General features: G+C 55.8%; 1 protein-coding gene across 1 annotated transcript in view; it reads left to right on the forward strand.

Annotated features, from left to right (window-relative positions):
* The window catches only part of PHF2 (PHD finger protein 2), an 87658-nt gene that overhangs the window by 54356 nt on the left and 6951 nt on the right, over positions 1 to 26351 (forward strand). The window contains exons 4-17 of the mRNA XM_079790696.1: positions 3709 to 3869; positions 6589 to 6730; positions 9327 to 9513; positions 10490 to 10652; positions 11588 to 11675; positions 12082 to 12188; positions 13661 to 13752; positions 15251 to 15340; positions 16003 to 16371; positions 17353 to 17472; positions 18023 to 18141; positions 20130 to 20308; positions 20436 to 20506; positions 21298 to 21461. Of these exons, the coding sequence (XP_079646822.1) occupies positions 3709 to 3869; positions 6589 to 6730; positions 9327 to 9513; positions 10490 to 10652; positions 11588 to 11675; positions 12082 to 12188; positions 13661 to 13752; positions 15251 to 15340; positions 16003 to 16371; positions 17353 to 17472; positions 18023 to 18141; positions 20130 to 20308; positions 20436 to 20506; positions 21298 to 21461 (2052 nt within the window). The remainder of the gene's footprint in view (positions 1 to 3708; positions 3870 to 6588; positions 6731 to 9326; positions 9514 to 10489; positions 10653 to 11587; positions 11676 to 12081; positions 12189 to 13660; positions 13753 to 15250; positions 15341 to 16002; positions 16372 to 17352; positions 17473 to 18022; positions 18142 to 20129; positions 20309 to 20435; positions 20507 to 21297; positions 21462 to 26351) is intronic.

Below are 26351 nucleotides of genomic sequence, written 5' to 3' on the forward strand. Positions count from 1 at the left end.
CCATGAATATGAGATATGTTTCCATCTATTGAGATCTTTTAAATTACTTTCAACAATATTTTATAGTTTTCAGAGTATAATTTTGTACTTCCTTTGTTAAATTTATTCCTAAATAATTTATTCTTTTAATACACTTGTAAATGTGTTTTCTTAATTTTACTTTCAGATTGTTCATTGCTACTATACCGAAATACAATTGATTTTTATATGTTGAGCTTATATCCTGCAATCTTGATGAACTAGTTTATTCATTCTAATTTTTTTAGTAGATTCCTTGTGTTGTGTTGTGTTGTTTTTTTAAAATATACAAGATCATATCATCTTTGATATGATGATAGATAGTTAGTTTTACGTCTTCCTTTTTCAGTCTGGGTTACTTTTACTTTTTTTCTTGCCTATTTTCTTTGGCCAGGACCTCCAGTAGGAAGCCGAGTAGAAATGGCCAGGTAAGGGTGATCAGGACCCCAGTATTCTCAGGTTGCCCCATTCCGGGCAGAGCCTCAGTTCCACAAGTGTGGGCGAGGTGGAAGAAGGGAGCCCCCACCATTTGGCAGCCTTTGCCCAGGACTTAGCCTCAGCAACAGGCAGCTGGGAGGGATAAGAAAGGTTGACATCCTGCTCAAGGAGAGAGCCTGGGACTGTGAGAGTTTTCATTCAGCATTCCTGTGTCCTTGGCTGCAGCCTTCTGAAGTGGAGCCTGCTCCTCACTGAGCTGGGAAAGTGTAGGGACGGCATGTTTTGGGCCAAATATCACATAATCTTATCATTCTTGTACCAAGCTTTCATAGATTTTTCTTGCATAGATGTTTCTTCTTTTGCTATTTGCTCTTAGGACCAATTCCAGAGGCTTTGAATAGTTTTTAAAACAGTTTTCACCATTTCACTGGGGTGCAGGTCAGCCGAGCTCTTCAGTCTGTCATGCAGGAGTTGATCTCTCTCACCTGGCTATCTTCAAGATATTTTCTTTGTCTTTGATTTCTGCAGTTTGAATATACCTTGCTTAAGTGAAGTTTTATCTTTTTTCCTTCCTTCCTTCCTTCCTTCCTTCCTTCCTTCCTTCCTTCCTTCCTTCCTTCCTTCCTTCCTTCCTTCCTTCCTTCCTTCTGTGTGAGAGAGAGAGAGAGAGTTTATGCTGCTTGGTGGTTCTGTCTGAGCTTTCTGGATCTGTGGTTATGTGTCTGTCATTAATTTTGGAAAATCCTCAGCCATTATTATTTCAAACATTTATTTCTTTTCTTTTTAGGTATTCCCACCATGCATATATTACTCTTTTTGTAATTATTCAACACTTCTGGGATATTCTGTATCCCCATTTTTTATCTCTTTGCCTTTCAGGTTGAGAAATTTTTTTGGCGTACTTCAAGCTTATGGATTCTTTCCGCAGCTGTGTCCAGTCTATTGATGCATGCTTCCTTCATTTCTGCTGGTTGTTTTCTTCTAGCATTTCCTTTTGATTTTTAGAGTTTCCATTACCATCTGTTCTTGCATATCCTCCACTTTTTCTGTTGGTGCTCCTAACATATTAATCATAATTATTTTAACTTTCCTATCTGGTAATTCCAAATACTGTGCTTTGTCTTAGTCTTGTTCTGATTCTTGATTTGTCTCTTCAGACTGTGGGTTTTCTTGCCTTTTATTATGCCCTGTAATATTTTGTTGAAAGCTGAGTGATAGGAACTGAGGTAATTAGGCATGTAGTGTGAGGTTTTATATAGACCTGACTAGGAGCTGGGTCAGTGTTAGCTGTAGTTGTGGGTGTCAGAGGCATCACTTTCTTCTATTTCCTTGTGCCTTTATTTCCTGTTTTGTTTCCTTTGGGTTTCCTTAAGAACTCCTTCTTAAATAGCCTGTATCTTTCAGCTCTCTCAACTATACTTAACTGTTATTATCCTGTTACGTGGTGGTAAAGTTTGGGAGGGGGCGTGTTCTGTAACTTAATGATTGGAGTTCAGTGTTTCAGTGGGCCTGAGGCTCTGGGCCCTTCAGAAGTATTTCTCGGCCTTTTCTTTTTCTCTACTTCCTGGAGGCGGGAGGCTGTGAGGCCCCTTGTCCTGCTCCCTCAGATAAGGGTCTGGTCAAGTAAGTTCTCCTGGAGGCAAACTTCATTGTGGAGAGCACTCTGAGTGTATTTAAACGTGGTTACTTTCCCCTCCCTCTGCCTGAAACAGGAGCGGATCTTCATTATGAGAGCCTGGTAGAATTTCTGGAGGTAAAATCCATGAAAGTGTGGGTCTTCTCTGAGACTGGCCCCTATGAGTTTTTAACTATTAAGCTAGTCCGCCCTCAAGTTCCACACTTTGTCAAAAAATTACCATTTAAGTACTGTTCACCTACCAGTTACTGCCTCTGCTTCTGCTTCAGGTAAGGTTATCTTGGCTGTGATTTTCTGTACTTGCCTGTCTCTCCAGATTTTGGGGTGACTGTTTCCCCTGTAACCTCAATTATCTGATGAATATAAGAAAAGTCTTTGGTTTTCACTTTGTTCACCTTTTTTTCTTGTGAGAACAGGAACGACAACTTCTAGGCTCTTCACATGTGAGGCTTGAAACCAGAAGTCTGGTTCCATGTCATTTTAACCCCTCCCATTAGTTGTATTGTCTTTATTGTTGCGTTGTAAGCGTCCTTTACGTATTCTCGATACTCGTCACTTATCAAATACTTTCTCTCATCCTATGGGTTGTCTTTCCACTTTCTTGATAGTGTTCCTTTGAAGCACAAAAATTTATAATTTTGATGAAGTCTAATTTATCTATTTTTTCTTTTGTTGTTTGTGCTTTTGGTGTCTAATCTAAGAAATCAGTGCTAAGTTCAAGGTCATAAAGATTTATGCCTATGTTTTCTTCTAAAAATTTTATGGTTTTAGCTTTTATGTTTAAGTCTTTGACTCATTTTGAGTTAACTTTTGTATATGTTATGGGGTAGGAGTCCAACTTTATTCTTTTGCATGTGGATATCCAGTTCTCCCATGCACAATTTATCGAAATTACTATTTTTTCTCTATTGAATTGTCTTGGAACCTTAATGAAAAACAGTTGACCATAGATATTTGGGTTTATTTTTGGATTCTTCCTATGACTGTACCACACAGTCTTGAATACTATAGCATTGTAGTGAATTTTGAAGTTGAGAAGTGTCTTCCAATTTTGTTGTTCATTTTAAAGACTATTTTGGTCATCTGGGTACCTTGCATTTTCATTCAACATTCCAAGTTTATCTTGTCAATTTCTGCAAAGATGTCAGCTGGTATTTTGATAGGGAACGTGTGGAACCTGTGTGTCACTTTATCATTGAGAAGGGCTTTGTCTCCATCTGCTGTATCCTCAGACCCCAGACTCACCCTGTGCAAGGTCTGCTCACCCATTAAGGGGCTTGGGGCAGGGAGGTAGGGGAGGATCTCGGCATTGGTAGGAGGGATGGGTGTGATGTGTCCCCACCCCCCACTCACCACTCACCTCACCCCTGGCCAGGCCTCCCAGACCTTGAGGTTTCCATCTCTGATGAGTATGTAGGACCCTGCTGTGGCTGCCCTGTGACCCCGGGCATGGTTCTGTGGGAGTTCTCTACTTGGGGCTATGGGAGACGGGTGGCAGTAGGGTGGCAGTAGTGCGGGCCTTATGTCTCCAGCCCTAAGGCCCTGTCCAGGCCTGTCAGGGTGCAGAGAGGCTGGGACCTGGTCTGATGTGACCTCTGACCTGCACTTTCCCACAGTGCAGAAGATGTCGTGGCCCGCGTGCCAGGCAGCCAGCTCACACTGGGCTACATGGAGGAGCATGGCTTCACGGAGCCCATTCTTGTCCCCAAGAAAGACGGGCTGGGCCTAGCAGTCCCGGCCCCCACCTTCTATGTCAGCGATGTCGAGAACTACGTGGGTAAGTTCCCCCCACCCCCATTCATGTGGCTGTGGGCACCTGGGCCTGCCTGCCTGGAGCCCTGGTTGTGTCCCTGTACCATGTGAATGAGTGTGACTCAGGGTCTCTGTTCTCTGTTCTGGGAGCTTTGAGAATTAGACCACATGTCCCACCTAAGTGGCATGTGACCCTGGCCCCTTCCCTGCTCACTTACTCCAGCTGCAAAGTGGGGTCTGTCTTGGAGACTCCTTGATTCTACCAGCTGCCAGTTCTATTACTGCTGGGTTCTAATGGCAGTCATGCCAGGGGGGCTCGGTCAGGACGGGACACTTATCCTGAGGCTGTGCTTTGTTCTCAGCTTCTCCTGGTGGCTGCCTCACTCACTTGCCCCAGGACGAACCTTCCCATGACCCATGACCCTCGCTCCTGGGTCCCTCTGGGATCCAGCTGATGCCGTCTGCAATTAGTTTCATGTCCCCCGGCAGTTCCTAGCACTGTAGACACCCTCAGGCAGGACACCTCTGGGTGGAGGGAAGTGCCCGTGTGTGCGGAGGCATTGTCCGTGAGGCAGCTGGCATGGAGAGGCCCGCACACACCTGGCATTGACCGCAACACAGCCCTGGCTCTGAGCCTCTTGTGGGTGCCAGGGCTTGGCATGTTCACAGGGATGCCTGCGTGGCCAGTGGGGGAAGAGAAAAGATTCCCTGAAATGGAAATACCCAGGCCGGCACTGGCCACATGCTGGACAGGTGAGGGCGTAGGCACTGGGACTGCAGAGGAGTTGCTCCATTGCCCAGAGCTTAACCCTCTGCATCTGCAAAGCCTGCAGTGGGGGTTGGCATGGAGACTAAATGGGATCGCCTGTCTTCAAACCAGAGATCACACCCCTCTCTGGAGCTGGGGTCCCCAGGGCTGGCCAGCTTGTGGCAGAGGGAGGGGCTCACTCCTGCAGCCTGGCGATGCCACTGTCTGGGCCTGTAAGAGCACCTGGAAGAACAGCCAGCATGTGGTGGATGCCTCCCAAGAGCGCGTTGTTTTCTAGGCTCTTCCCATGAATGAGCTACACGGCTCTGTCCTCCAGGCCCCAGGCTTGGTCTGCCTAGGCCCTGCCCCCTGCACCACCACTCTGCTGCAGGGGGAGATGGTCTTAGGCTTTTACTGTAAATGTCTTTCTTTCCCCTCTTGTTTTATTATGGAACTTTTACCCACAAAAAATGAGAGGAGTCAACAAGAGCCCCCATGTGCCCAGTACTGACCACAAAAACCACCGACTTTCAACTGTTTTTCTGTCTCTTCTACTTCCCCCTTCCCCCAAGTATTTTGAAGCGAAACTCTGGTACATCAATTATGTCACCCATGACAGCTCCCGTGCACAGTTCTAACAGACCGTATTTTTAAAAAATACCATCACAATTCTATTCTTGCACTCTAGAACACAAATGACAATTCCTTCATGTCACTTCAGACCCACTGCAGCTCTCTCCTGCTGCCTCCAGATCACCCTTTTATGTTTGGCTGTTTGAGTGAGAATCCAAACAAGACCACACACTGCACTGGGTTTTTATGTCCCTTCAAGTCCATTTACTTTTAGAACAGCCCCTCCCTTCCCATTCTTCTTGTTGGAAGAATGGGGGTGTTGGTGCTGGAAAATGTCCCATGTGGGAATTGAGGAAAATCCTACCGTGGGGATTTGGCCGGTGGCCTCCCTGTGGTGTCATGCAGCATGTTCCTCTGTCTCCGGGGGTCCCTGCTTGCTCAGGTCTGCGTGGTGAGAAGCTTGCTCAGGTCTGCATTCAGGTTGTGGGCAGCACCCTTCAGCCGGAGGCCTGCGGTGCCCAGCCACCCACTTTTAGGCAGTGATCCAGGCAGTGCAGCCACATCTGTCCACGGACACTTCCATCAGCCTCTCAGCTCGAGGTCTGAGCAGCTGTGGAGGACAGTCGGGATTGGCTAATCCTGTCCTTTCTCCCTCTGTTCATTGTGAGTCTCGTACAAAGAATTTCTCTCAATGGTGGCTCGGTTGTGCTGAACTTTTCTTTTCATCATCAATGATTTTTTTAAAAAAATATATTTTATTGATTTTTTACAGAGAGGAAGGGAGAGGGATAGAGAGCTAGAAACATCGATGAGCGAGAATCATTGACCAGCTGCCTCCTGCACACCCCCTACCAGGGATGTGCCCACAGCCAATGTACATGCCCTTAACCGGAATCGAACCTGGGACCTTTCAGTCCGCAGACCGACGCTCTATCCATTGAGCCAAACCGGTTTCGGCCATCAATGATTTTTACCTGCACTTTCCCTCATCAACCATAGGAAACGTGGGATAAATGTTTTCCATCTATTTATCAATTTTCAGAATAATTAGTTGGTACCCTAGAAACACAGAAGTTTTTTTGATTTTTTAATGTTTAAAATATAAGTGTGTGCCATGCTTTATTTGGGATATATACTGAAAGTGTCTTTACTACTTATCTCAAGTTCAAATTTACCTGAGTCCTATATTTTTAATTGCTGATCTGGCCACCTTAGCTGAGGCTGGTGACTCTGCCACCCTGCAGCACCATGGGGTCCTCCTAACAGCGGGGGGCAGTGGGCAGGGCAGGGTAGAAGGGTTGGGCAGTAGAGATCAGAGCCTCAGCATGCAGCCCTCCCCTTAGTGGCCTTGTCCTGGCCCGACCTCATGGGTGGCCAGGCCATTTACCCCTGGGGTACCCACCCTCCTCCCCTGCCTCCCCAGGCCCAGAGCGGAGCGTGGACGTGACAGATGTCACCAAGCAGAAGGACTGCAAGATGAAACTGAAGGAGTTTGTGGACTATTACTACAGCACCAGCCGCAGGCGGGTCCTCAGCCTCACCAGCCTCGAGTTCTCAGACACCAGGTGAGCGGGTGGGCGGGGCCTGGGGCGGGGCCCTCCTGCTCTAGGGCGGGACACCCGGGGCAGGTCTCAGGGAGTGTAGAATTCCACACATAGCATTCTTTTGTGTTTCTCTTCTAAAGTATGAAAGGTATTCATTGTGAACCATTCAAATAGAAAATAAAGAATGAGATGCCAGCTCCTCCTCTGATCTGCCCACCCTGCTCCCCAGAGAGAACCATTGGTAACAGTACTTCCCTCCAGAACAACACACTCCTAGCGCGCGCACACACACGTGCGTGCACGCATACTGAGACACCAACACACTTATGCAGTTGCTCTCACACCCACACCCAGGTGGACATTATCCTACCCGCCCCTGTGCCACACTGACATATGCACACATGCTTATTACACACTTGCTCACACACTTTAATTAGCACCTTTAGCACAATGGAATCATGCCTTAGCAGTTGCTCTGCTCCTGCCTGCCCACCCACCCCCGTGTTGGGGCCCTGCCCTGCCTGCTGCTGTTCTCAGGGACGAGGTCCCTACACAAGGTGTCATGGCTGTCTGCGCCCACCTAGTTCCGGGATCCTGTTTTCAGAGGTTGGTCGGCTTCTGGCTCAGCCCTGTGTTTTTATGACCCTGTTCTCTCAGGACCACCTGCTTGGCTGTGCCCACCCACGCTGTGCACCTCTTGCCCCCTTTGTCCCGTACCCACTGCTCTCCAGCTGGCCCTTGGGAAAGACCCAGTACACTCTCTCCCCACAAGGTGCGAGTTGATGATGGTTTATTTTAAGAACAGTTTTATTTTTGTATTATGCCCACCTTGCTAATTATAGAAAGCCCACAAAAGAACAAAATAGCCCCGGTGCAAAAAGTCAGGTAGGAAAAAATAAGAGTTATCAAAAACCACATTGAGAAATAAAATACAGAACTACCAGGAGCCATAATGAAATAACATAATTGGACGGTGGGTTTAATTTGAGCTTCCTGACAGCAAAGGCAAAAAGGGAAATACGATGGGTTACCGTATCTGGAGGAAATGGTGTCTTATCTGTGTGTGTGTACAAGAAGGATGTTCTCCAAGACTGAGTTCCGAGGAGTGGGTTGCTTTGGTATCAGAGCTCACACTCATGTTGCCATCAACTTGATGGGCCTTTCTGGATGGAGAGATCTTCACAGAGTGGCACTGGGATGATTTGGGGGATGGAGCTAGGCCTGGGGTTTCCCCTTGGGCCTCTCATGGCCACTGCTTTGTTGGCAGAAAAATGTATGGTGCTTCTGGTGTCCTCTGGTCCTGTCCAAGGACAGTGAGTGAGGGTGGGGGACATGTACACTTCAAACCAGGTTGTTCATGGTCTTGGCGCCAGACCTATTGAGTGCCCTGGGACTAAGTTCCACACCATTCAAGAGGGAGGAGGTATGGCCTCTGTTTCATCAGTGCAATCTGTCCTCAATGATGTCTTCTGGGGCTGAAATCGGGGGCGGGGGGCAAACCATGGGCTGTCTGGGGCTGCATTCAAGGCATCCTTGTGTCACCTCCCCTTCTCTCCATGGGTTTCTGAAGGGCTTTGAAGAGCCACTGGCATTGGCGGCAGGTTTTGTACCTGAGGAGCCAACAGCAAGAAAAGAAGGACATTTGGGGCCATGTGGGGAGGAGGCAGTGGCCCCACTATAGTATGTGGTGTATGGAGGGTTATGAGCGCCCCAGGCTGGTGGGGCAGGGCCCCTCTCTTGTGGCAGTGCTGCTCCTGGACTGTGGACAGACCGGGAGGTGGGCACGGGCAGAGGTGGGCGAAGAGGGCTCTTATGGGACATGGGGGAGGGATTCTAGTTTGGAAAAAGCCAGAGATTTAATTTAAAGAGGAGGGCCAGTGACTGAGGCCACTGAGCTCAGGGCGGCCTGACCTCTGACCTGTGATAGTCTTGTACGGCGGCATGGCCTTCCATGCAGAGATGTGCGGATTCCATCCTGCCCGAGGCAGCAAGAGCAAGGAGATGGCCCTGTGGCAGCTGAGGTGTCACTGCACAGGGGCCGCTGAGCCGGGCATTCTTAATGCATTTTATCCAAAACAGGGACGTGTAATTGATACCAAAGCTGCCTTCACCGGTCTGCACATTCCCTGGAAGTAAGCTGGCCGGTCTGATAGTGACCGATGTGCAGAGGGATCCGGGCTCCTGGTGTCAGCACTGGAGATGGGTGGCTGTTATCCAGGCGAGGCCAGGAGGCGCCTGGGCTGGGCATGAAGGAGGATACTTACTCTCAGCCCATCATGCCAGCACGGGGTGGACCAACCCAGGAAACCTCCCGTTCTGGGTCTCCAGGACGAGCCTGTCTTCAGGGTGGATGGCCCTCCGGCCTTCTGCACACCCATCTGTGGGCCGGGAGACTAGTGTTAGACACTTGCCACAGCCGCACCTACTGGCTGGGCTCGTTCTGCCTTCTGTGAGCCTCAGTCTGCGCATCTGTAAGATGGGAACGCGGCTGTGTAGCCGGAAGTGAGAAATGTGTGTGGGACATGTCTCAGGGCCCCTTTCCCTCCTCGTCCAGGGCATAGCAAACGTGGTGACACTTCCCACCACCGCTGACCCCTCTTCCTGTCCCTGCCCCCAGAATGTCCAGCTTCGTGGAGCCGCCTGATATTGTGAAGAAACTGTCCTGGGTAGAGAACTACTGGCCCGATGACGCGTTGCTGGCCAAGCCCAAGGTGACTAAGTACTGCCTGATCTGTGTGAAGGACAGCTACACCGACTTCCACATCGACTCCGGGGGCGCCTCTGCTTGGTACCACGTGCTCAAGGTGAGCCTTGGGGGCTCACCCCGCCCGTGACCAGGTCAATGTGGGTCTGCAGGACTGTCCACGGTCTTCACGAGCACGAATCCCTGGGAAGGACGAGGGACAAGATGTTTCTGCTGCTGGAGGTGTGGGGAGCAGGGGCATCTCAAGACCAAAGCAACAGGCCTGTGTTGCCTTTTTCTAAAGACTGGGACTCGTGAGGCAGTCAGAGGCCCAGGGGAGTGGTGACTGAGTGTTCAGTGGCCACTCTTATCCAGGGAAGGGAGAGCAGTGCTGGGAAGAGTTCCTGAAAGAGGGAACAGGGCGCTTGTTCCACTGCCCCCCCAAAGGAGTTGGGCTTTAGGTGCGTTTGAGTGGCAGGGGGGCTGGGGGCCCCTGGCTGGGGGCAGATAGAGAAGCTAGGGGAAAAGGAAGATGTGGAAATAAGCAACAAAGGAGACCCTGAGCTTTGGGTTCAGCTCCTCCGCCCGGGTCCCTGCAGACTGAGCAGGTCCCTTCCTGTGTGTCCCTCAGTCTGTCTGCCCCGAGAGGGCGCGGCTCTGTGTCTCCTGGTGGGGCTGGCCAGGCCTTGCAGCGCCAGGGGCCACCTCCCATCTCCAGCTGAGACACAGCCTCTCTAAGTAGAGCTTCCCTGTAATTCAGGAAACCAGGGGTCACAGCTCTGTGCCCCCTTGGCACACATGGTGCCCCTCTTGCTGCAGAGTTATGGTATGTGGGGTGGCGAGGGTGCCCAACATGTTGGGGACTCCTATGCCTAGAACCTTCCAAACACACCGACTTCTGAACTTAAAGCACACGTGGCTCCAGCGTTTGCCGAATGGTGGCCTGGGTAGGCTGGGCCAGGACCCAGCACCAGGTGCCCAGTGTCTCCAGGACATGGAGGGCTCTGCCCAGGCCCCAGCATCCCGGGGTTGCGGCAGGCTCTGTGATCACTGAGCTCACAGCACATGGCGAGCTGTCAATGGCCTCTCGTTGGCAGGGGGAGAAGATCTTCTATCTCATCAAGCCGGCTTCGGCCAACATCTCCCTGTATGAGCGCTGGCAGTCGGCCTCAAACCACAGTGAGATGTTCTTTGCCGACCAGGTAGACAAATGCTACAAGTGCACCCTCAAGCAGGGCCAGACGCTCTTCATCCCCTCTGGTGAGTGCTCTGTCCCTGTACCACATACCCACCACTGGGGTCTGCCCTGGGAGGCACGTCTGGGTGTCTGCTGCCTTGTCCTGGGGCAGGCCCGTTGTGCAGTCACCTCTGGGGTCACCTCAGGCCAAGAGCCCTCGCAGCCCCCAGCCTGGCTGTGCTCACAGAAGCCGGGCCAGGGCCCCCAAGAGCTGGACCATGCCGTTTAAGGTGTTTGCTGATCTTGACATTTCAAACATAGCAAGAGGAAGCAGGACGTGAGCAAATAAGTGCCCTTTACAGGTGTCATATTGCTTCACTCGTAAATATTTCCCCATCTCTGAAAGGCTTCCTTTTGAAAGTGACATGATTACAGTACTGTCATTGCACCTTAAAAATGAATGGTTAAGTCCTTAGTGTCACCACGTAGCCGGCTGATGCTCACATTTTCTGATGAGACCTCCTGTTTCCGTTGACTTATCTGTCCCTGTGCCTTTCTTGATCTAGGTTCTCCCCCCACCACACACACACACCTGGCTCCCCACAACCAGATGTTTCCCCAAGTCTGGCCCAGGCTGCATCTCTGAGGATGATGTAGGGAGAACCCCAGCTCTCCACGGAGAGGTGGCAGCCCTGCGTTGTCTCCTTCTGCCCCTGCGTGTAGGGGTCGGGAGTGATGGGTAGCCTGACCCTGGGTGGTCTGAACACGTCCCCTCCGCTCCCAGGCCTGAGTTTCCCCATCTGTACTGTTCAGGGCTGGATTGAGCAGACTGGGCCAGCTCGGACAGTCTCCTTCCTGGAGGGCCCACCCACTCAGTATACGAGGCCAGGCCAGAGCTCCTTCCATGGGTATCAGGTGGGCAGGGGCACTGAGCCCATGCCGGCCAGACAGGCCCGGCAGCCACCGAGAGCCTGGCGTGAGAACGCCGTGAAGGGCTAGCCACATCTGTCTCCCCCAGGCTGGATTTATGCCACACTCACGCCCGTGGACTGCCTGGCCTTCGCGGGACATTTCCTCCACAGCCTGAGTGTGGAGATGCAGATGAGGTAGGGCCATACCTGCCTCGGGGCTCCACCAGGCAGGGTCCCCACCATCAGTGTGATGCCACCTCCCCTGAGTGGCTGGGCCTCCATGATCGTGGGAGGAAGGAAAAGATGGGCCCTTGAGGTGCCTCGTGTCTGGAGAGCCTCCGTGGCCCATGGTGGGTTTGAAGTGAATTGAAAGGCCGAGCTGCCTTCTCCACAGGCACTGACCCAGAGGTCTAGAAGCCACGGCCCATGGGCACTGGGCACTGGGCACTCACCCCAAAGTGATCCCCTGGTTCACCTCACCACCCAGGGCCAGCAGGGAGGCCTGGCCAGGCATGGCCTCAGTGTGGCATGGGCCCATCGTTGTGTAGTGTCGCCTGCTCAGGGCTCAGTGCATTGAATAGTTCTTTGCTGTGGCTTCCAGAGCATATGAAGTGGAAAGAAGGTTGAAACTGGGCAGCCTGACTCAGTTTCCCAACTTTGAAACTGCCTGCTGGTACATGGGAAAGCACCTGCTGGAGGCTTTCAAAGGTACGTCCCGGCACCGTGGCCGACAGCTCTGGGCCGTTGTGTGTGTGTGTGGGGGGGGGGGGGGGGGGGGGCCTCAGGGACACCAGGAGGGGAACGGGGCTGCCCTCACGCAGCCGGGCAGCCAGACCCTGGGGCAGGCGGAGCACTGCCTGCGGGCGGCCACCCAAGCTCCTCAGCTCCCGGCCCGGCCTCCCTGTCTGTGCCCGGGGCTGGGCTGGACTCTTGCCGGGAGGGCCGTCTGGTATTTCACAAAGAGTGCTGCCACGTGTTCCCAGCCTGGTGTGCCTGCTTGGTGTCTGTGGCCTCATGTGGATACGGACAGGGCTCCGTCCGGACATCCAGGGGCCTGGGGGTCTGACTGGTCCTGGGCCACCAGCCGAGGGACTCGGGAAGCATCCCCGCCGTGTGGGGCTGGGTGTGCATGTCAGGGTCCTGTGGGGGTCCAGGGGAGGGCCGGGCTCCAGCGGATCCCTGACCTCCGAGGACATGGTGCCTGCAGTCCCAGGCCCTTGCAGGCCAGGCCGTGGGTGCCAGGGCCGCAGACGCCCGCAGCCTCGTGGGGCACTGGAGGAGCTGTGCTGCCATGCGCCTCGGGAAGCTGCTCTGCTGAGCAGAGTGGAGCCCACCTGTTGGGATCCTCTGGTTTGGGCTGTCGTTTTCAGGAGAGAAAGCCGCAAATGGTTCTTAATCTGAGCTGGCCAGGTTTCACTGAAATTTGTCCATTGAGCCCCAGATTCAGAGCTCTGAGCCATATCCTGGCAGAGGGAGCACCCTGCCCTGGGGGCGTGGTGGGAGGCGGGGTGGGGAGTGTGGGTGGAGCCACAGCTGGCACTGACTGACAGCCCAGGAGGACTCTGGCCAGCAGAGCCGTGCTGGGGTCCCCAGCCACTCTGCCTCATGTCCTCTGTGAGGGGTCATAGCGTAGCTCTTCGGGGCCAAGAGGACCGAGGGAGCTGCCTCCTGCCAGGCAAACAGTCACGGGTGGCGTCAGCTCTCTGGCAACTGCTCTGTCCCTTTCCTATGGGGCTGGCCCTGACCCCCAAGGGCATCTTTGTGATGGGCCCCCATGGGAACTGACGCCCCTCCCTGGTGTCCCTCAGCCGTGCAGGGGGAGATATGAGGGTGGGAATCAGAAAGCACCTAGGGATGCTTGGTGTGCACAACTCTGACCCCTGGCTGAGGTGGACCAGGGACCAGGCCGTGGGAGAGCCCGGCCACCTGTGTGAGAGGCCTGAGTGGGGACCGTGAGAGGCCAGTTCTGCCCTGAGGCGTCCTGGATGCATGTCCCCCAGGTTCTAAGAGGAACCGTTGGCAGTTGGGCAGGTGGCAGTGGGCGGAGGCCTCTGGAAGGTCCAGCCCTGAGCCGTCTCCTCATTCCCACCCTCCAGCCCACCCTGGCTGTGAAGTCGCCTGTGGGCAGCAGGTGAGGACCGGCAGCACCCACCTGAGCTCACCTCTCCATCTCTCCCCAGGTTCTCACAAATCCGGGAAGCAGCTGCCCCCTCATTTAGTTCAGGGAGCTAAAATTCTCAATGGTGCTTTCAGATCATGGACTAAAAAGCAGGTAGGACCTGTGCCTCCCGTGGCCCGGGGTGGGGGAGGGTGGCAGGCGGGAAGCCGTCCCCGGGCTCTCTGCCTTTCCGGGGAACTAGTGTCTGAAGAGTAGGAGGTGCCAGCAGCCCAGGTCAGACAGCTGGGAGGGGGGTGTGGAAACAGGAGCGCGCGCTTCCTCCTGGAGCCTGGTCTAAGGTGGGGTGGTGGTGGGGGGCCTGGAGATTGAGGGGGCAAGGCTGATGGTAGAGACAGCACTGAGTGAGCCCAGGGAGAGAGGCCAGGGAGTGGGAGGACTCTGAGCAGCCACTGACGGGCTGACCAAGTGTTACACTGTAGGCAGGAGAGCAGGGACTCCCTCTCAGCCCTTCCCGGCCCAGGCTCAGCTCAGTCCAGCTTTGCTCTTCCTCCTGTGACTGCCCAAGGCCACCTGCAGTATCACTGTCCCGTGCCCCCCACTGTCCTGTGGCCTCATGTCCCCCACAGTATCACTGTCCTGTGGCCCCACGTCCCCCGCAGTATCACTGTCCTGTGGCCCCCACTGTCGCGTGCCCCCCACTGTCCTGTGGCCTCATGTCCCCCACAGTACCACTGTCCAGTGGCCCCCACTGTCCTGTGGCCCCACGTCCCCCACAGTATCACTGTCCTGTGGCCCCATGTCCCCCGCAGTGTCACTGTCCTGTGCCCCCACGTCCCCCACAGTATCACTGCCCTGTGGCCCCTACATTGAATGTTAACACCTTCACTAGCTCCTATGCAGCAGCTGCTTTCCGACAATGGAGGCCCCAGAGAAGCAGCTTCAGGCTTCCCTTGGAATTTTGCCTGGGTTGTTGGGACAGAGCGAGGGCAGTGCCCCATCAGCCTGGGCGCTCTCTGTGGCAGTGTCCCGTCTCCCAGAGAGGAGCCAGCACTGGCTGAGCAGGCCCTCAGGACAGGGTGGGGCCAGGAGGGGAACACTGTGTGCTTCTTGCTTCTCTCACGGGTGGGCCTGGGGGGGTGGGTGGCCAGTGCCCTCCCAACGCTGTCCTGTGGCCACATCTCCTCTGGCCTTAAGGCTTGGAGTGAGCAGGGCAGGGCACCCCTCCTGCCTCGCCGCAGCAGGGGGCCAGGAGAGCGGCCTTGCGCTCAGGAAGAAGACAGCCCACATTCACTCCATAGGTGGTGGTGGCTTTGGGCACCTCGTCCTCTCGGGGACTCAGGTCCTCCATCTGTGGAGAGGGGTCATGGCAGAGTTCTTGTCGGGGCAGTGTCTGGCTGGAGCGGATTAATTTCTCCAGGACGCCATGCAGGCAGCCCCTGCCCCATGCCTGTCTGGGTAGTGGTGGGTCCTGGCCCAGTAGGCAGGGCAGGCCAGCGCCTGGTGGGACAGAGGGTTAGTCAGGAATCAGGCTGAGCATGCGTGGGCCCCTGTGGGTGGGAGGTGGAGGGGAGGTGGGCGTGGCACAGAGGGTGGGCATCCTCGTCCAGACTCAGTGGCTGACCCGTTGACCCTGTGCATGGCTGTCCTGCAGGCTTTGGCAGAGCATGAAGATGAACTCCCAGAGCACTTCAAACCCTCGCAGCTCATCAAAGACCTTGCCAAAGAGATCCGGCTCAGCGAGGTAGGGCTGACTGGCTCTGGTCATGGGAGGCCTCTCTTTTCTGGCCCTCTTTAGAGTTGCCTGTCAGGAATGGCCATGTGGTCACCTGCAAGGTGTGGACTCAGACTCCTAGGCCCCTGCTGCGTCTCCTGGTGGGAGTTTAGGGAGTGAGAGGTGGAATGGGGGCTCCTTTGCGGTTCCCATGGGGGTGAGGGAGGATGATTCCAGCCCTGCCAGGGGTACCCACCAAGGAGGTAGAGGAATCAGGTAGCTGATGGTATAGATGAATGTGGCCATGGCACATGGATGGTGTGGGCATGTCGCACAGATGGTATAGATAGAGGCAAGCATGTCACACGATGGTGTAGATGGATGTGCTGTGTCATGTGGATGGTAGAGATGGATATGAGTGTTTCACACAGATGATGGTGTAGGTGGATGCACGGTGTCATGTGGATGATAAAGAGGGATGTGAGTGTATCACACAGATGATGGTGTAGATGGATGTAGGCATGTCACACGATGGTGTAGATGGATGTGCTGTGTCATGTGAATGGTATAGATAGATGTGTGTGTATCACAGAGTGGTGTAAATGCATGCTCTTTCTCTGCTTGAGTGTCTCCCATGGCCTGGGCCATGATCCCCTTCTGATAGGAGATGGTTATCTCTTTCCTTTCCTCAGAATGCCTCCAAGGCTGCCAGACCAGAAGTGACTTCTGCGATCTCCTCGAATGAGGTCTATTTTGGGGACCGAGAGAAGGAGGAACCTCCATCCCCCATTGAGGCCAGCCCTCCTCGGTCCTTCCTGGAGAAAGTGTCCAAAAAAAAGACTCCCAAAACCATGAAAATACCCAAGCCATCCAAAGTCCCCAAGCCCCCCAAATCTCCCAAGCCCCCGAAGCCCCCCAAATCACTGAAGCTCAAGGATGGGGGCAAGAAGAAAGGGAAGAAGTGTAGGGGGTCATCCTCGCCCACCATCCCCAACCTGGACCTGTTGGAGGCCCACACCAAGGAGGCACTGACCAAGATCGAGCCGCCTAAGAAGGGCAAGGTGAGTGGCTGCCCTCCCCACCTGTAGTCAGTCAGCCTGCAGACACCTCTGGGGCTAGGCCTGTGGGATGGAGCTGCAGCTGCCTGTTCTTGTGCCTGGGACCCAGGGCAGATGGGCTCTTCCCAAGCTTAGCATGGTGGGCAGCTGGGGAGAGACCGTCATGATGAAGGCAGCAGTATCTGTGCTGGGACAGGGTGGCAAGATGGAGGGTCACGCGGGGAATGAGCTGGCTGAGTCTTCCCGGGACCCAGACATTGGGTGAGATCTGAAGGTGAGTGAGGCACCAAGTGGAGGGCAGTGGGGAGCAGGAGGGGACTGGCAATGGGGGCCTGAGCCCCTGTGGGCAGCACGAGAGTCAGGCCTGGCCCTGAGGACCCACCAGTTTAATCAGAAGGTCTTAATCAGTATGGGCTTCAGGGGCCATGAGTTTCTGAGACCAGTAGGTCTCATTGAGTGATTTGCTGCTGGCGAAAAGCTGTTAACCTTCCAGGAGGTCTGCGACCACCAGGACCAGTGTTGCAGGGCTGCAGTGGGACATCTGGTTTCCCTTCCTTAAGGCAAACAGAGTAGATAAATGAATGAATGCACAGATGCATGGAAGGAAGAAGGGAGGGAGGAGGAAAAAAAGAGTAGGTGGATGGATAGTTGGTGGATGGATGGGTGGGTGGGTGCATAGTGAATGGATGGATGGGTGGGTGGGTGGATAGATAGGTGCATGGTGAATGGAAGGTGGATGGGTGAGTGGATGGTGGATGGATGGATGGATGGATGGATGGATGGATGGATGGATGGATGAGTGTATAGGTGGCGGATGGATGGATGGATGGAAGGATGGATGGATGGATGGAAGGATGGATGGATGAGCTGCTGCATATGGGCCAGGAGGAGGGAGGGACTCTGTGATTCTTGTTTTGTCCTGTAGCGTAAGGTAGCTCCCTGTGCTCCCATGTCCACTACTGGGTCATGGCTGCTGTTTTCTAGGCCACAAAGAGCGTCCTGAGTGTGCCCAACAAGGAGGTAATCAGCACACAGAATGACGTGGAGAGGCTGGAAATCCGAGAGCAAACTAAGAGCAAGTCAGAGGCCAAGTGGAAGTACAAGGTGAGATGTATGCCTGTGGGCGTGCATATGTATGCACATGTGTGTTTGCATGTGTGTGTGCACATGTGTTTGTGTGTGCAGACGTGTGTGTGCACATGTGTGTTTGCATGCACATGTGGGTGAGTGAGTCTACTTTCAGGGAGCGCTGCATTTATGAGACAGGTTGTGTGTGGGGCATTTGTGGGCTTGGTGTTATGAGCAGAGGTACATACCTGTTCTTGTAGGGCATGTACAACTGTGTGTCCACCTGTCCCCAGTGGGCAGTGCTGTGAAGGTCTGGGTATGTGTGTGACCTTGGAGGGGCCACCTCCCATGGGATTGTTATGGGAGCATTCCGGCCTAAGAGGCTGAGCTTGTTGCCCTTTGAGTTGACTGATGGCATTGCCCTCCTTCACCCAACCCTGGGTTGAGCTCGCACTCCCAAGAAGGTCCTACAGGTCCATGGGTCCCTGGATGACGTGTTCAGAGGGAGGAGGCCGGTTGGTCCCACTGCCTCTGCCCGCTGGCATCCCGTGTGGGACTTAACAATGGTCCCGGGTTTGCTTTTCAGAACAGCAAACCCGACTCCCTGCTGAAGATGGAGGAAGAGCAGAAGTTGGAGAAGCCTCCTACATCAGGGAACAAGGACACCAAATTCTCATTTTCCTTCTCCAACAAGAAACTTCTGGGGTACGTGATGCTCCTGGCAGGAGGGGTCACAATCACAGACACCCCCCCCCCAGGTCCCCCACATCACACACCCTGCACACCCCTCCACACACATCACACACACGCACACACACCTTGCACATCCCTCCATGCATAACACACCTTGCACACCCCTCGACATACATCACACACATCATGCACATGCACTCACACCCTATTCACCCCTCCATGCACAACACACCCTGCACACCCCTTTCACATACATCATACCCATGCACTCACACCTTGTACACCCCTCCACACACATCACACACATACACACATACCCTGCACACCCTTCCATGAACAATACACACCCTGCACACCCCTCCACACATAACACACACATCATGCACATGCACTCACACCCTGCACACCCCTCCATGCACATCACACACATCATACACATGCACAACACACCCTCACTCCCTCCTCACACATCACACACACACACACACACACACACTCTGCACACCCTTCCATGCACAATGCACATACCTTCACACACATCACGCACATGCACTCACACCCTGCACACCCCTCCATACACACCCTGCACACACACACTTACCTGAAGGGCTCCTCAGGAGAAGCCCCTTCCTGAACTGGCTGACATCACTGGGAATACCCTTGTGCGGGCCACACTGGACAGACCCCTCCTCTGCCTCCTAAGCCAATAGCTTGTGTGGATGGGGAGGGACAGCAGTGTGTGTGGCAGGGAGGGGGAGAGCGTGATTGGGTAGATATCAGCTGGGTGGCTGTTCTGGGACAGAGGACGTAGTGGAGCTCAGGACCCTGTCCTTAGAGGCCAGAGGCCAGTGTGTGTGTGTGTGGGGGGGGGGGGGGCAGCGTGAACCCAGTATGCTCAAATCCACCTAAAATTATGACTGTGACAGGGACTGTGGGTCCTTGTGTGCCAAGGGAGTTGAGAGGGCTTCCAAGAGGAGGTGGAACTGAGCTGAGACTTGGGGGTGCCAGCCTGGGAGTGGGTGTGTTGTTTCCAGACTGTGGAACAGGTCCGTGTCTGCTGACAGCCTGGCAGTGCCAGGTGTATGGGACAGGCTTCATGCCCTCTGAGAAGTCTCACCGACTGTGGTCCCACAGGTTGCTTGCTGAGTCAAGTCCAGGTTGGGTGCCCCGAAGCCAGGAAGCAGACACATCGCAGCAGAAGGGGGCCCCTTTTCTGTGGTGGGCCTGTTTCCTCACCTGCGAAAAGGGAGGAGAAAGCCACTTCCAGGTGGCGGGGAAGTGGGGCGGGGCCGGCATCTGGGGGCCAGGCAGAGCCGGGTAGGCAGGCCCATTATTCCCAAGAGTTTATGGCCATGTTCTGAGGCCGCTCGACAAGCAGGTGGGATGGGTCTGGTGTGCGGGCCCTGTTGCCCTGACTTCATGGCTCCGAGCTCATCCTGGAGAGCTTTTAAACGCCCTTCACTCTAGGACCCACCATGCTGTAGAGAGTTTGGAAGTGGGGAGAGGAAGGTGGACACGCCGCTGTAACCACATCACACCTGCACGTTGTGGTGTTACCTGGCTCATGCCCCCACCCAGCAGGCTCGCCAGTGATCAGCCTCTATTTCTACAGTTGGGAATTGGAGCTGTACCCTTGGGAATTTCACACCGCTCTGCCCCAGCCTCTGGCCCAGCCTCTGTCTCCCTAGGCCCAAACCAGTCGGAGGCTGCGGCCAGAGCTTGCGGGGCAGGCGGAAGGAAGGCCATGCTGGCCCAGTGGCCAGGGTGTGGCAGTGCAGGGCACACCCTGAAACAGCTCAAGGCGAGGCCTTGCATGGGCGGGGCGGGCCAGGCCAGGCCTCGTGAGCCGTGCGCTGTCCTCGCCGGCCCATGGCATCTGGGAGGGAGCCGTGGGATCCGGCAGTGTTCGGCATGACCGCTGACCCTCTGCGCCATGGCAGAGTGGTGGGGCACTGGCTGGGCCATGTGGACCCCCACTGACCAGTCCACTTCTGTCCCAGCTCCAAGGCCCTCAAGCCGCAGCCGAGCCCAGGGGTGTTTGGGGCCTTGCAGAACTTCAAGGAGGACAAGCCCCAGCCCGTTCGGGATGAGTACGAGTACGTGTCGGATGACGGGGAGCTCAAGATTGATGAGTTTCCCATCAGGAGGAAGAAAACTGCCCCGAAGAGAGACCTGTCCTGTAAGTTGGGGGGACACGGGGAGGGGCAGACCCAGCCCTGTAGGGCCATCCTGGGAGGGTGGTGTCAGGTGTGGCTGGCCAGAGCGATCCTCTCAAAGCCACCAACTCCCATCTGCTTTGGTCTCAGTCTTACTGGACAGGAAGGAGCCACTGCCCACACCTGTTACGAAGCCAAAGCTGGACTCGGCGCTCTACAAGGTGAGCTCCTTCAGAGACCCCGAGGCTGTGGCTGGTGCGCATTCTGCTTGGGGTGCAACCCAGTGTCTTCATGTGCCACCCTCTTCTTGGAGTCTTTGTGGGGAGGCTGGCTGGGCTCCAGCGGTGGGGATGTGAGCCCAAGGCCTTGCACAGAAGGGGGGAGCAGGTGCGGGGTGTGGGAGGGTCTGCAGGTCTGTGGGAAGGGTGGGCCTCAGGAGCGCCCAGCCAGATGCCATGAAGACGATGCCGCTCCTTGACCGTGAGGATCAGGTGCAGAGCAGGGCGGGACCTGCTGGGGGTCTAAGTTATATGACTGGTAAGGCCTCATCCAGCCACGATGTGGTGGCTCTCTCCAGTGAGCCTGGCGGTCTCCATGGGGGCCTCACATGCTGCCTGGGAGCCCCGGAGTTTCCCCTCAGAGCCTCCTGTTAACTGGAGCCTCGGGTGCGGGGCGTCCTCCTGCCTGCTCCTCACCTGACCGCGCTGGCTCCTTTGTACCTGTGCTCAATACTGGGGCTCTTGCATAAGGTCTTGGGGACCAGGGCTCCTCTGGGAAACAGTGCTGGGCAGGATGGCGCCAGGTCCTCTGCAGGCAGGCTCGCTCCACAATCCCAATGGAAAACCCCAGTAACACCCGGGGCATCCGGCCAGCCAGCCCCACATGCTCATCACAGGTTGGGACCTTAAATTTTTTATTTTTTAATTTTTAAAAACTTATTTTTCTTGTCAAGGCGAACGGTAGTCCTGTCCCTCCCCCCAGTTCTGTTCTGACCGGCTCCCCATCCCCACAGCCGAGCGACGACTCCTCGGATGAGGGCTCCCTGCGAATCGACACGGACACCAAGCCCACCCGCAACGCCAAAGTGAAGAAGGACGGCGGGGGCTCGGCCGCGGGCATCCTGGACCTGCTGCAGGCCAGTGAGGAGGTGGGCGCGCTTGACTACAATCCCAACAGGTAGGCCTGGCCAGCGGTGGCAAGGGGCGTGGGTGCTTCCACATGGGCCCTGCGGGTATGTGAGGCAGGGCTGTGTTGGCTGTGGCAGTTTGCACGCAGGGGGCTCACGTCGCAGGAGCCCACGCCCCAGGGATGGGTAGGCAGAGCTGGACCCCTGCCTGGCAGAGGGGGTGCCGGGCAGTCAGGGAGGTACATGTTTGCTGGCCGTGCGGGTCCTGCATGTCTGCGGGGTCTTGCTGGAGGGCACAGAGCTCCAAAGACAGAGGGTCCTCCCACCACAGTTCCAGGTGCCCGGGCAGGGAGGCTGAGAAGTGATGGCGGGTGGGGACTGTGGCAGGAGGAGTGGAGGGGCAGTTGAGGGGCTGCCGTACCTGGGGGACCCTCTGGGGAAGCAGTGCCCGGGCAGGCACCTGCCAGGAGTCAGGGCTGCTCCAGGCTGGGACGTACAGCCATCTCTGTCTTGTCACTTTCGGAATGCCATAAAAATAACGGAATAAAACCTACATGGTGCGCACCTGGTGTCTGAGTCAAGGGCATTGGGTGAGCCTCCCTGAGACCCAGGGCTGCCTTCTCTGCAGAGGCCTCACCCTGAGGCCCGGGACACAGTGGCTCAGAGCACAGGCAAGTGAGGGGCTGAATTGGCCCCAACGGGGGCAGACTGTCCTTGAGTCGAGATGTGCAGCCTGTTAGCGGGGTCGAGCCCTCTCACGGGGGTGTGGATGCTGTCCTGTCCTGGAGGCCCCGAGATTCCTGGCTGATGGGCAGGTGGTCCAGGGTGTGTATCCATCATCCCAGGCCAGGTGGCCCTTCCCGCCCAGGCCTGACGAGTCCGATTCTCTGATTCAAGAGAAATGGATTAATCTGGGCTTTGCATTCGATGAAGGGCTGGGGCTTGTTTCTCTCTCAATCCCAGTTAAATTTTGTTTTTAAGCATTTTGGCCAACTCCCCCCCCGCCCCCCCCCCCGCCCCCCCCCCGCCCACAAGGTATTTCTACAAGTACCGCAGAGCTGAGGCCTGTGCCCCTGCAGCTTCCCACTCAGGGACCTTAGCCACTGTGGGGGAGGTCTCCCCTTCTTGTACTCAAGACAGCAGCGGATTCCTGCAGCGTAGATGGGGAAACAGGCTCCGACAGCTGGCTCAAGGCCACACTGCTAGGAGGCAGCAGAGGGCGGACAGAACCTCTGTCTGCTGGTAACAGAACCGAACATGGGCACCAGGAAGGTTCATCTTGTGGGGTGGTGTCATCCAGGCCAGAGTGACGTGGCCTGAGGAAGCTGGGCCCATGTGGCCTGCATGATGCCCTCTGTGTCCCCCAGATCTGCCCTCCGCACCCCCCCCCTTTCCTCTGAGTCCATGTTCCCAGAATTGAGGTCCCACGGCTGTGTGAGTTTGTGGAGGCCACACGCCAGGCCCATCGTAGATAGAGGGGCTCTCTGGAGGTGATTGGGGCTTAATTGAAAAGGGCCCTTGCTAATCAAATGGCCATATTTTCATTCATAAGTTACTATTTTTTTGTGCAGCGTCACGCCCGCTTACGGGAGTGGGTACAGGTTCCCTGTCGGCTTTAAGGGGTTTCTGTGGGTGTGAAACCTAAGCCCCTCACTGCAGGGGTGCCCTGGACCTTTGCCAGGACAAGTCTGGCTCTGAGGCTCCCTGCCCCTTCGGGGTGCCTTTTTCTGAGTAGAACTGTGGCTAGCCAACACCTCAGTACCTGGGTGGCACTCGGACCTGGAGAGGAGCCCTAGACACCCTGGGCTCCTGCAAGGTCCAGGGAGAGACCTCGGGTTCAGGAAGACGGGCTGGTGCCCAGGACTCACTTGGAGCTGGGAACACAGGTGCCTCGGCTTGGGCTCCCGACCAGCCTGGCAGGCCCAGCTCCAGGAGGGCCGCGGGTCTGCGGATGTGCTGCCCACACGGCACACGTGCCTGCGGCCTCCCCCCGCGCCCCCCGCAGCCTGCCACAGCAGGCCCTCTCCAGTCTCCCATTTGGAGCGTAGGTCAGTGTTTGATGGTCCATTTGCTCTGTTTTAAGTATTCGCTGTTTGGAAAAAATCAGCTGAAGAAAATGGAGGAAACTATGTTAATTTCTGGTGGATGGTTTGCTTAGTGTTTACCTCTGGGGGAAGGAGAGGGTTTGGGTAGGATAATTGGAGGATTAAGGTGGTACTTTCCATGTGCACTGCTTAGCCTTTGCTCCTTGATCTGCGCCTGCCGTGGACAGATGCAGCCCCGGGCAGTGGCCCTCGTGGTTGCAGCTGAGCTGGGCCTCGGGGTTCAGCTGGTATGAGTGGGAAGCTGGCTTCTAGGGAACCCTAAAGGTGGAGGTACTGCCCCCCCCTTCCCATCCTCTTTGGAAGCCTGGTGTCTGTATGGTCCGAGGCTGGGTAAGGGACTTAGACCTTTAGGGCCGGCATATCACGCCCTCCCTCCACAGGGCCTGGTGCAGAGGCTGTTAGCTCCTGTGCTCCCGAGAGCAGCCATAAGAAGGTAGAGCAGTGACGCTGCCGAATGCGGCACGCCCCCAGCGGGGTCTGGGCAGCCCTTTGCTCATGCTTCACGGGCAGAGCAGGGCATGGTGCTGGGCGGCCAGTCCTGGGCACTGGGGCAGACAGAGGGCCAGCTGGGGGTTCTTGAAGAACCAGGGTGGTCTGACACTACTTGATTTTTCCTGTTGTTTGTGGCTTAGGAACATAATCCTGTTCAGTTCCAGTGAAACCCAGAACACTTTGGGCCAGTGCATCTTGGGTGGGAGGCGGAGGGGGTGTTGGAGGGGGCTGCCCATCGCCTCCCCGCTCTGCTTGGCCTGGAGCCCAGCAGTGCTTCTCACAGGGTGGCTGCTGTCCACACTTGCCGAGGTGGCCCCTGACTCAGGGACTGTCCTGCGAGTCTGTGCCCTCTGTCAGCTCCATCTCTCCACCCCTCCGGCTCCAGTCCTGGGAGGCTCTTGTTTCTGAGCAGGTACTCCTGACCTCTTCTCGCTCTAATGGTCTTAGTAAATACCAGAGACCTGATGCACGGAATTCGTGCAAGAGTAGGCCTTCCTTCCCCTGGCTGCCGGCACGGGCTTCCCTCCTGCACCTGGGACCCGGGCTTCCCTCGCAGCCCCAGCTTCGTCTGGAAGGTCATCAGGAAGAATGTCCGGTCTAATTAGCATATTATGCTTTCATTGTTATAGATGTTTCAAACACTTTTTGGAAGTGAGGTGGGAGTGAGGAGGAGACAGTGTGAAAGAGGAGGGTGCAGAACCCTCAGTGAGGCCGCATGGACCAGTGATTTTTGGTGCTGCATCGGGGTCACGGCATCCCTGCGGGCAGGTGGTCCCCTGGGGAGGCCTATCGGATGGGCAGACACATCCTGCTGCCTTCTCCTGGGACTCTTGGGTCTGTGACAGGAGGAGGAATAAGCGGGGCTGCAGTTCCCCCAGCCCCGTGCCAGGCTCCCGGCCCTGCCCCCAGGACTTCAGGGAGCAGAGGAGGGTCACCCTCCCCCACCGCCCTGATGCAGTGAGAGGTGTGGGTGGGCCCCCACAGGCTGGGTTGCCATTCTGTCCCGGGTGATGGCCAGAAATGGCCCTGAAGGGAGACGCCCCACTGGGAGCTGCCTGGCTGGGCGCTATGCCTTGTGGGAATGTGGGGGTGAGCAGGGCAGGGCCCTCTGTCCTAGTTGCAGGGGTACCTGGAGCCCAGGCCAGTTTAGAATCTCTGGCATTTATTGGTATTGGCATGTATAAGCTACCAGGGGATTCTGTGTCCCTAGGGATACTGGCTGTGGGAGGTGTAGGCTGGGGCATGGTGGGCTGTGGGGCAGGGGAAGGGCATGGAGCAGAGAAGTGCCCCCCACACTTGAGGAGGCTGGGCAGGACCCTCTGGAGGGCCTGCAGTCAAGGAGGGGCGGGAAGCGGTTGGAGGAAGCCTGGACTCAGCCTGGGGGGGCGGGGGGGACTGTTCAGATCTCTCTGGACCTGGCTCTGTGGAAAGGTGCACCCGCCTGCCCCTCCCAGAACCAGGACAGCACATAACAAGGTGTGGGGTGGTGGTGCCGGCTGCACTGGGTGTTTCAGAAGCCAGAGCGGGTCCTTTTGGAGGGAGGCCGCCAGAGCAGCCAGGGGAGGCGGCAGGGGCTCAAGCATGGGGCAGGGGGCAAGGACATGGTCAGAAAAGCATCTGCTGGTGCTGGGGGACAGCGCTGCCCGAGCTGGGGGACAGCAGGGCGAGGTCAGGGAGGGGAACGGGCATTGAGAAGCTGCCTCGTTTCAGCCTGTGCATCTTGGGGGCTGAGAGGGACTAAGCTCTGACTGAGCTGAGGTGGGGCTGTGGCTGTCAGGTGAGGTATAGGTGGAGGTCAGAGCAGGTGGAGGTGCAGATGCAGGTGTAAGTAGGGGTGCGGGTATGGGTGTGAGTATAGATGCAGATACAGGGGGGGGGGTGTAGGTGCAGGTGCAGGTGGGGGTGTGGATATAGGTGGGGGTAGGATGTAGAGGTCTGGATCCAGTTGCAGGTGGGGGTGTAGGTTAGATGTGTGTACAGGATCCGGTGTAGATTTGGGTGTATATGTAGTTACAGGTGACAGCACAGTCACAGAGAGAACATGAATGTCACCTGGGCAGACCACATCATGGGAGCGAGAGTGCTGTGGTGCCCCGTGAAGGGTGCCCTTGAAGGCACTGTGGGAGGAGCACATGGGCTGTGACTGAGGGCAGGGGTCCATGGTGGAAGAGCAGCATGGGGGCATCGGGGGCGGGGGACGTCAGACAGCCAGTTGGAGTGGAGGGGGCTGGCAGCTTGGGGCCTCAGTCTGCCAGTGACCTCCCTCTGTCCCTCTGTCTCCCCTCCCCCCACTTTCCTTCCCTGTGTTCCCTCTCTAGGCCCCTCTGTCTGTGGGGAGGAGGG

The sequence above is a fragment of the Cnephaeus nilssonii genome, assembly GCF_951640355.1.
Source record: "Cnephaeus nilssonii genome assembly, chromosome: 14".
Taxonomy (NCBI): domain Eukaryota; kingdom Metazoa; phylum Chordata; class Mammalia; order Chiroptera; family Vespertilionidae; genus Cnephaeus; species Cnephaeus nilssonii.